Source organism: Strongylocentrotus purpuratus, unplaced genomic scaffold, assembly GCF_000002235.5.
Source record: "Strongylocentrotus purpuratus isolate Spur 01 unplaced genomic scaffold, Spur_5.0 spur5_scaffold_1, whole genome shotgun sequence".
NCBI lineage: Eukaryota > Metazoa > Echinodermata > Echinoidea > Camarodonta > Strongylocentrotidae > Strongylocentrotus > Strongylocentrotus purpuratus.
Genome location: NW_022145594.1, coordinates 39,234,038 through 39,243,823, shown reverse-complemented (window position 1 = coordinate 39,243,823; position 9,786 = coordinate 39,234,038). Strand labels below are relative to the sequence as shown.

General features: G+C 41.7%; 1 protein-coding gene across 3 annotated transcripts; it reads right to left on the bottom strand.

Annotated features, from left to right (window-relative positions):
• Positions 1–914: 914 nt before the first annotated feature.
• On the bottom strand, positions 915–5,612 carry LOC590094 (heterogeneous nuclear ribonucleoprotein K). Of its 3 annotated transcripts, none has more exons than XM_789712.5 (2): positions 5,483–5,612; positions 915–2,563 (listed from the first exon to the last, which is right to left on the bottom strand). In XM_789712.5, exon 2 carries the CDS (start codon positions 2,508–2,510, stop codon positions 1,485–1,487), a length of 1,026 nt encoding a protein of 341 aa, XP_794805.2. In that variant the 5' UTR covers positions 2,511–2,563; positions 5,483–5,612; the 3' UTR covers positions 915–1,484. The 3 variants fall into 3 exon arrangements, with proteins under 3 accessions (XP_794805.2, XP_011666870.2, XP_030834055.1); XM_011668568.2 differs by having other exon boundaries at positions 5,356–5,567; XM_030978195.1 differs by lacking the exon at positions 5,483–5,612 and adding an exon at positions 3,778–3,913.
• Positions 5,613–9,786: the final 4,174 nt, after the last annotated feature.

Here is a 9,786-nt window from a genome sequence, read left to right as displayed (position 1 = left end):
TTTTTCTTTCTTTCTCTCCGTCTTCCAAAAAGCTTTTGCTCATTACGCCACCGTTCATTCAGTTAATGGAATAACTTGTCACTAGGTCCCCAGGAAAGAAACATCCATAAATGTAAACGTTAGTAAACCGGTCTATTCAGCAACAATAAGCCACTTCGAAGATACATGAACTATCTGAACATGGACAGATAAAGGTCATTTGTACAAAACTGTAAAACCCATCGAGACGACTGCCGGACACGTGTTTATGAAAGTTATGTCATCATCATTCACATACATGCCAACATTTGAAAATCAGAAATCTGTACAAATTATGCTATTTTCAAAAAAAGAGGAACAATCCTAACTCTCCTATTCAATACTACAGACAAATTTGTACAGGAAGAGGAACACCTGCATTAAAATGATAATTATCTTCTCCCAAAAAGAGGAATGTTCCTCATTAATCTGAACAGTTGGCATGTATGCATTCATTTACATGTACATGTATGCACCAGCAGCTCATTTTCTGACACAGGTGATAGTATTCTTTTCAAGAGGGCAAACAACAAAAGGTTTTCATGAAGCATCTCCCATCACTTTGGCAGTGATAATTCTAAAAATGCGCAAAGTGGGACTGTTCCATGTTTATAGGATCTGTGGATATTTTGGGGTCATTTTTGTATTAAAGTGCTATCTCAAAAGTGGCTTATTACAATTGCTGGATTGATTCCAGTTGTACAACAAGTGACCAAGCAACACAAAACCACCCAAAAGTCACCAGAAATGACTTTTTAGTTTAGTCCTGATTCTGAAGGGGTAGATTTTTAACTTTTACTTTTCATCACAATAGGATGTATCGTGTTCCTAACCCATTGAAATAAGGACCTGTCCCAGAGAATGTTATTTTCTAAAAAGCACACACCAAGGTGTTAAAAGGGGGATTAGACCTCTAGAGCAATTTACTTGGAAGGGCTTATCAGATTGTCCTAAAAGTTGGCGCATCAATTATCAGCATCCTGATCTTTATTTGGTCTAGGTATCAAAGCAAAAGATCACTCTGCTCAAAGTTATGACCAGTTTACAAGGGTCCCCCCCCCCAAAAAAAAAAACAGTAAAAAAAGAAAGGCCTACAAAACACTGCAAAAAAACTTTTTCTAGATTGTTCGGTTCTTCAAAATTTTGAAATCAGAATAAATGTTTCAGGAATGCTAAAACCTAAAATTGATCAACCCGACCAAATCAATACACCTTTTATATTGAGCTCTAATTGAAAAGCGCACCATGCAACTATTTAGTGGTTTTGTGGTGCCTGGTTACATATTTAGCGGAATAAAAATAATAGCTAATACACCATCTCAGTACAAAAACGCATGTATAATTTCAATTACTTCCTTTGACTAGCTTGACCTTCACATCGCAATTTTCGATCTTACATCAGACCTGTTATTTCGTAGAGGTAGAGAAAGTCTTTTGCGATTGTCCGTTCCATGCGAGAAAAAAAATTAGGACGAGTGTCCGCTAAACTGCTGGATACAATTCTGCAGCAGGAACTGGCCATGGTTGACTTGCTCTTGGGTGCCTCTGATGGTGATGACTCTGTCTTCTGCGTCTGGGAGGGGATTGGCGATCTCGATCTCGGCTTGGCTTCGCGACCGGATGTTCCTAATGCGCTCACCGCCTCTGCCGATGACTGCACCCACAAGGTCATTGGGGATGGTGACTTGTGTCGTTGTGGCTTCACCGGCGAAACCACCATCGTTTCCTCCTGACCCATAGGCACCGCCACCGCCGTACGCTTGACCTCCAGAGCCGAAGATTGGGTTGCCGCCTTGCTGTCCCCCTCCCCCAACTCTACCTCCTCTACCTCCTCGCATCCCCATTCCTCTACCGCCTCGCATCCCCATTCCTCTTCCTCCTCGCATACCCATTCCTCCTCTTCCTCCTCCCATAGAATCGCCAAAGCCACCTTGATTCCAACCATAGCCTCCGCTGGGGTCTTGCTGCGATGGATCATAGAGAAGTACAGAACCCTTGATTGGGGCTTCACTGCACGTCACATAGATTTCACCGATGGCCAGGAGAACTGCATCTGGGGCGCCATTGATTTGGACTCGACGTTCTGTCGAATAGGGAAGGCATTCCTGCAATACCTTGACCTTGGTCTCTGTGCTCTGCCGGAGTTCCTTGATCTTGGAGCCCCCTCTCCCGATGATGGCCCCAACCTGGCTGGTTTGTACCAAGACGCTCAGCGTCGTGGTGTAGGGGTCGGCCTCACCGTCTGAGAATGGTGACACCTCCTCCCTAATGAGCGGAATCAGCTCTTTGATGATATCTAGCCCATTTTCCCGACTATTGGCAACTATCTGCAGGACTCGGTCTGGACCACTGCTGTCCGGAATATTGACTGTTGCATTGTACTCGCTTCTGAGGCGCTTGATGTTTTGACCTCCTTTACCGATCACTCCTCCAGCTTTATTGCTGCTGACCAATAAGCGGAAGGTCACCTGGGATTGGTCGTCTACGGACATTTTGGTAAGTTTGAAATAGCAACTGATGAGCTAAAACGGGAGCTTGGAAATTTCTACAGATAAGAAAAAAAAAAGAAGAAGAAAAAAAAAAGAGAAGAAGGAGAATAAAAAAAGCAGAGAAGGAGAAGAAGAAGGTGATGATAAAGGAGGAGAAGAAGAGAAGGAAAAAAAAAAGGAGCAAAAAATAAGTGATGAGTACATACAATATATTCTACATGTCATCAAACAATTTAGTGCGTAGCAAGGCCTAAATATGTTGGATCAAGTATCTTGAAGAGTGCCCCACCCCTGGATCCACAGATGTTGCAGGGATTTTGCAAGGAGAAAATCTAAAAACTTGTAAAAGAGCCAAAATTGAAAACTGTTCTAAAAGGTATGGCGGTAAAATATTCATTACCGTATTAGCAAAATCCCAAGTCATTTGTATTTTCTAATTTGAATTGTATTTATCAAACTTGTGTACGAGATGAGGTTTTAAATTTTCACTCCTAGAGAGAATACCACAGAGGCTTTCGATTAGAAATTTTGAAAATTAATTCAAAAACTAATCTTGCTGTTACAGATACATTTTGAGAAAAGTTTTTAAGGGCTTTCAAATCACTGATCAGCAGGCAAAAAATTGAGTTTTTCATTTCGGGGGCTCCATTTCATATTTTTGGGAAATTTTCGGGGCTACTTTTACTTTTTCAACTTTTGGGGCTCTTTTTTCTGGGGCTACTTTTTCATTAATTCATGAAAGGATAGGCCTACAGTTTGTTGAGATTTGTTTAGTAGGCTAAGGTTGCGGGCTTCCTGCTTCATAATTGCCTATTAATAAGAAACCCCTTTTTCTAGTTCAATAACTAAGTTTTCATGCATTGATTTGATGCAAGGACTGGAACATAATAGACCCTACATAGTGATTATTTCTGGCCATGAATTTCGATAATCATTTTTCGAAGTAAAATATTCACAAGAAAATCAGGCAGTCGTTTAAAAACTTAGACATTAGTAATACTTTTACTAATTCTAAGCTCAGGTTGTATTAAAAAAAAAACTATATTGAAATCGCGGCAATAATGATGCAAACCAACAGATAGCAATTTCAAAGTGTCAAATCTCTTCGACTCGAGCTCAGCTCACTCACACACACTGCAGCGGCAATGCACTGTATTGTATGCGTGTCAGTCGAGGTGATTTTGTCTGATTTTCTTTACTTTGAAGAAATGATTATCAAAATTAGGTAAACATGACGAGAATAATAAAAAAATAGGCTTTAATTTCATACCTCTATTTATGGAAACTTTATAAAATTGCGGCAATCGTGAATTCGTGATGGAAATTGTTTGCAGTTTCGCGATGTTCAGTGTCTAGGTTCAGCTAATATGATCTACCAAAACAACATCGACCGCCAAAAACTCGACTCCTACGGTCCGTCTCGATCTCGCAACTGCGAAAAAATGTACGTGTTTTTTAGCGTACTTGCGTGACATGGTAAGGTATGGAAAATGGTTCGAGTTTTTTTACGACCGATTTTTGTGTACATACAATTTTACATGATTCAGCGCGCGGACCAAGAAATGCACACAATTAATACAAAGCTAGAAGAGAGCGCGTGGCCGCTCGTCATCTTTAAGGGGGCGATTTGAGATCATTTTCACTATTTCGGGGGCTGTTTATGGTGTTTCCGGGGCGATCCACCCTCCGCCCCCGTGTATTTTTTTGGGCTGCTGATAAGTCGGAGCGCCTTTACGAGAATGAGGATCGCCCGCATAAAATGAGAATATCCTAGTATACGCGCACAAAATGTGTCCTACAAAAATAAGGATCGTCTGCATTTTTGCAGAGTTTTGTCTTTTTTCAGCGCTCTGCGGGTTTTGGGTTTTGGGTTCCTCATCCACAGGCTGGCGATGCGAAAAACAGATTCCTCGTACTAATAAAATACCCCCAGTACACTCTCTACTTTTATCAGAATCGTCAGCGAAAATGCAGACAATCCTTTTTTTTGCGGACGCATCTGTACCCGTTTATGAAGATGATCCTTAGTCTCGGACCAGCGCCCCTAGTACCGATCAACACAAAATCTGTTTTTCTCATCGCCAACACACAAATCGGAAATTAGAACAAGTCTGTGATAATGTGGACGATCCATATTTTTTAAGGACGCGTCTGTCCCTGTTTACAAGAGGATCCTTGTTTATGCGGATCATCCTCATTCTCGGACCAGTGCCTATTTACTTTCGTCTAGTCTACACAACAGTACAGTCAACACATTCATTGACATTTCCATCAAACTTTGTCTTTGACTTTGGCAAACTTTGATTCTAGATCTAGAATCTAGACTCTAACTTCTCATGTTCTATTTTACCCACATTTTGAATAGTCAACAAGCATGTTTCCAAAACAAGAAGAAAATATAAACAGGGAAACTAGTCTAGCCTTCTCGTAAAGCCACTGTCGACGTCTATACATTTGAGTGTTCGCACAGACGGTAGGCCTACATAGGCTACAGTACATGCATGTGACGTGCATACACATGCGTGTAAACCTATGCCGGTTCGCATTCCCCATAGAGATTGCACGCAACGAATCTCTGCACGTGTACACAGTGAATGCAATGAACAGTGGGCGATTTCAAAAGAATGCTCAGGGAAACGAGTACAAAATGTATTTGACCGGAAAGCAGTTCAGTACATGACTGAGGGTAATATATGTACATCTCAACATGGCATAATAATGTGTGGACATACGGAAAGACAAGGCATCAAATAATGTTGAGTTGATGATTGTAAATTGTCAAACTTGGTCTTCGGCGGGCATACCAAACATCATTTTCATACAGTCAACACTTCAAAACCTCACTTACCCTCAAAATGAAGGCGTCTTCAATTTATAATTACAAACACGTGACACGTGTTCTCTTCTAATTTGATTCTTGAGCTGAACTAATGATGCTGAAATAAGGAAGGGCGTATTATAATCGAAATCCTTACCCTATTTCTTCGTATTTCCCTCTTGCCGTCTAAATTATGGCCCTTTTGTGTGGATCGTGCGTGAAAGAGTATTGCGCAGTAAACGTAAAAAAGCTGCGCAGTATACGTAAAAAACCTGCGCTGATGCATATATTATATGCGGGCACAATGCGAAAGGCCAAAATTGCGGGAATGCGAACATAAAGGGCGGGATGGATATGGATCAAACTTCAGCTACCAGTGCACATTATAATACGGGATTATGATATAGCCTAGCTCGCTAAAAGTTTTATTTAATCAAATAATGGTTGTGTGATCTTATGCTTAGGCCACTTTGCAAAGATACACATGCAGGTTGCGTTCATAATTGGTTAATCGATTTGTGGTCTGATCGAACCCCGGTCTGAACTCGATGTTTTCCTTTCGTTAATTAAACGCCCGCCCCCCCCCCCCCCACTCAGTGTTATTCAGGGGCGGATCTAGCTTTTTGCTAAGGGGGGGGGTTGACCAAAATAATGACGATGCAGAGCATCGTCCACGAGCCGCGTAGCGGCGAGCCGGTTTTTTTGGGGGTGTTTATTTGAACCCCGTAAGTGATGTTTTCCTGGCATCTATTAACACAATGGAGACCATAAAAAGCAGTGCATGATAACGTCTTTTTAAATCAAGTAACAGCTTAATACACAGTTATATCCAGCCTTTTTATCATGTGTTTGGTTAAGTTACCAGATGAGTTGAATATCTTCTCACAATATTTGCACTTGAAAGGGTTTCTCTCCAGCGTGCGTTCTTTTTTCTTTCTTTTTTTCTTTCTTTCTTTTTTATTTTTTATTTTTTTTTTTTGGGCCGCCCAAGGGGGGGGGGGGGGGTTGAACCCCCTAAACCCCCCCGTAGATCCGCGCCTGTTATTTAGGGTATGCTCGTTCCCTCTTTTTGAAAGCACCCCCTATCTGAGGACTGCCAACATTTCCGAACCCCCCTTTCGCGGGCTTTTCGCGGGCTTTTCCTGCCTTGGAGACCCCCCTAAATCAGGAAAAATGCTCAATGTACCCCCCTAAATTTTGAATAACTTCTCAGGAGTCCAAAGAGATGAGAGAAAAAAAAAAGGAAAAACACCCCCTTTTTAAAGAAATCTCCGGGTGAAAAGCCAAATACAACCCTTTTTTTACAATTCTCGGGCCGGACTTTGTCGCACGAAAAGCACACCTTTACCGGATATTTTGGCAACACGCATGCGGTCATTCCGACCCCTGAGTGGGGGGGGGGGGGGGGGGGGGGCGGGATTAAACGTGATTTTAAAAAAAAAATCTATTCGGATACGGCAGCCAGCAGTGCCAGCCTAGCTGAAAAGGTTACTTATCTTCATGATTATTACATATGTTTCCCTACCTATTACAATGCTAAGAATGAATGGGGCGTCTGTCATGTCTACCCGCCCGCTAGGAGGTGGGTGTGGCAATAAAGGTGGGCCCAGTATGGCCAACAAATGAGCTAGATCAGCTAGCTAGAAAGGTAACCCTATGAAACTTAGGAGGAAATGTTCGGCAAAGTCCACTCACACCACTGTTATATAAATGACCCGTTGCCAGACACTTTGAATGGTGGGGCGTAGACGGCAGACGGCAGACGCCCCCAATCGAGACCCCCATAGTGAGCTAGATCAGCTGGAAAGATAAATCCATGAAACCAACAGAAAAATGTTCGGTATAGTGTACTGTTACGCAGGCGCGGATCCAGGACTTCTTAGGGGAGGGGGCCCAACTTTAAAATTTGCACCCCCCCCCTTGAGCGCCAGGGGGGGGGGCCAACCCCCCAAAAAAGTAAAAATCGCGTGATTTTGCATGATTTTTTTCTCAAGGGGGGGGGGGGCCGGGCCCCCGGGCCCCCCCCCCTGGATCCGCCACTGCTGTTACGTGAATGACCATTGCCAGACAGTTTAAGTGCTGGGGGAGCTAGCCGGCGTACGCCCTTAAAAGCCCTCATATTTTAGCTAGATCAGCTGGAGAGCTGAAGCTAATAGGAAAAATATGAATGATATTTGTCTTAATACATTTATTTATGTGTTCAGGCATACCAACACATGCATTATTTTTTCATCCAGTCAATGGATATTTAAGTACTAGTAATCTTTTATTTCGAACAACAATTTGAGTTATGGTGATTTTTCGAAAGGCTTTACGAATGCTGTTCCGTACCAAACATCAGGCACATAGCCAGAACTTGATTTAAAAAAAAAATTGTTTTGAGGGGGGGGGGGGGGGCACATACATGTAATCGATCGACGTCCTGGGGAGGGGTCTAAAAAGTTCAACCGATCTTGTAATTTTTTTGGGGGGCACGTGCCCCCCGTCCCCCCCCCCCCGTTGTTACGTGCCTGCCAAACATACCAAAAATAAAGAAGCATGTATATTTCTATTACAATGTTCATGGTGAGAGGGGACGGATAACATCTCATATTAACCCAATGCTTACGGGAACCTGGTGGTCCCTGCGTTAAGCCTATCGGAATAAGATAATTCAGTAGTCAACGGTTTAACTCTAACAAAAAACAAACAAACAAACAAAACAGGGTAATTTAATTGTCAGCTTTAGTAATACCGAAGTCTTTTCCATTGTATACAATCATCTACTCATCAGTCATGGTCATTTAACACTATCATAATTTCTTACTAAATTCGACCGCAATTAGTAAACATAATAACAATATTTAGCTTTTATATAGCGCTTAATACAAATGTCTCTAAGCACTTTACAAATAATATACTATATTAATGATGTAAAGTAACATCATGAATAGTGCAATGTGCATATAAAATCTTGTTGGTGAATGATAGCCGTTGATTTGGGGGTTTTGCTTTCAAGAGATTGTACGCTTCAGTAAAATTCGTGAAGCCAACTTGAAGATCTGATCTTTCTATAATTCTCTTCGAGATTTGCTACTGCATGCAGGAGCGTCGAAAACGAGGGTGGGGGGGGGGGGTGGGTGGTTGTGGGGTGTGACACAATAGATTGTGAAGAAAATGGGGGGAAAAAGAGTAAAAATCCCCTTTTTACACCTTAAATCACTTACACTTTATTGTTAACTCAAATGGCACATGTAATAGAAAAACGAAATTTGACTAATATAGATTGGTCGTCCATTTATGGTTGGCATGGCAACCAGAATTTATGGATTTTTGTCGGTAGAATTTGATTAAAAGGTGTAGAGGAGGGGCGAAGAAAAAGTGATCTGAGCACATCATTGTATGTCCTCGGGTACGTGCCCGGGGTGCCCCGGATTTATAGGGTTACATTTGTAGACATAATTGGCACATTGGCATTTGTATAAGTTTGTCGGTAATTAGTGGCTAGTTTTGTCGATAATCGTTGGCCTCTACATCCCCCCCCCCCTCACTGAAAAAGGTCTAGCGACGCCCCTGACTGCATGGGCGCTTGATTTTTGTACCACATGATAGAAACCAAGATTAATTCTGAAAATTTACATGGAATAACAATGATTACTAGATGGTTCTCTGAGAAATAGATTGCTCGGTATTTTCCCGGCTGCATTTGGCTCGTTAATGTGGATTCAGTTTCAACCTTGTTACCCGTTAATTACTTCCGAATAGAAAATAATACTTTTCTAATTTGGTAATAACACATTTTATTGTACGAATGGTAAATAGGGAAGACAATTGAACAACCTCACGTACGTGTACTTATAGCTTCCTATATCGATCCCACATAATTATATACATAGTCATATAACACACATTATCATACAGTATATGAGATCAAAAAAACGAAAGGGGGGGGGGGGGAACATGGCGGAGGGGCAAATATCAAAAGAAAGAAATAAGAACGAAGAAAAAAAAAAAATAGACAGAGAGAAAGAAAATAATGAGGAGATACCAGGAAAGACTAACGACAGAGAGAAAGAAACAGTCGGTGTAAGTGTGTAAGAGACTGAGATAGAGAGAGAGAGAGTGAGAGCATGGACCTTGTGAGAGAGAGAGAGAGAGAGAGAGAGAGAGAGCGAGAGAGAGGGGAGGCGAGAAAGAGAGGGAAAGTGGGAAATAAAGATACAGCGAGAAAAAGGCGACAGCCGAGAGAAAGAGAGAGAGAGAGAGAGAGAGAGAGAGAGAGATGGAGGATATGAGAGACAGAATAACAGAGAAACAGAGAGGTAAAAATAAAAACATAAAAAACGTATATATAAACACCCTATTTTCAGTTATAAATCATTTTTAAATTGTACAACCTGAGAAAAAATTGCAGTACATTGCATTAATGTGATAAAGGTCCACGAGACCGATAAACCACGCGAGCGACGGTCTATACCAACA

Bases quoted from the DNA above. Each gene is read 5' to 3' on its own strand.
- LOC590094 (XM_789712.5), bottom strand. From the start codon at position 2,510: ATGTCCGTAGACGACCAATCCCAGGTGACCTTCCGCTTATTGGTCAGC.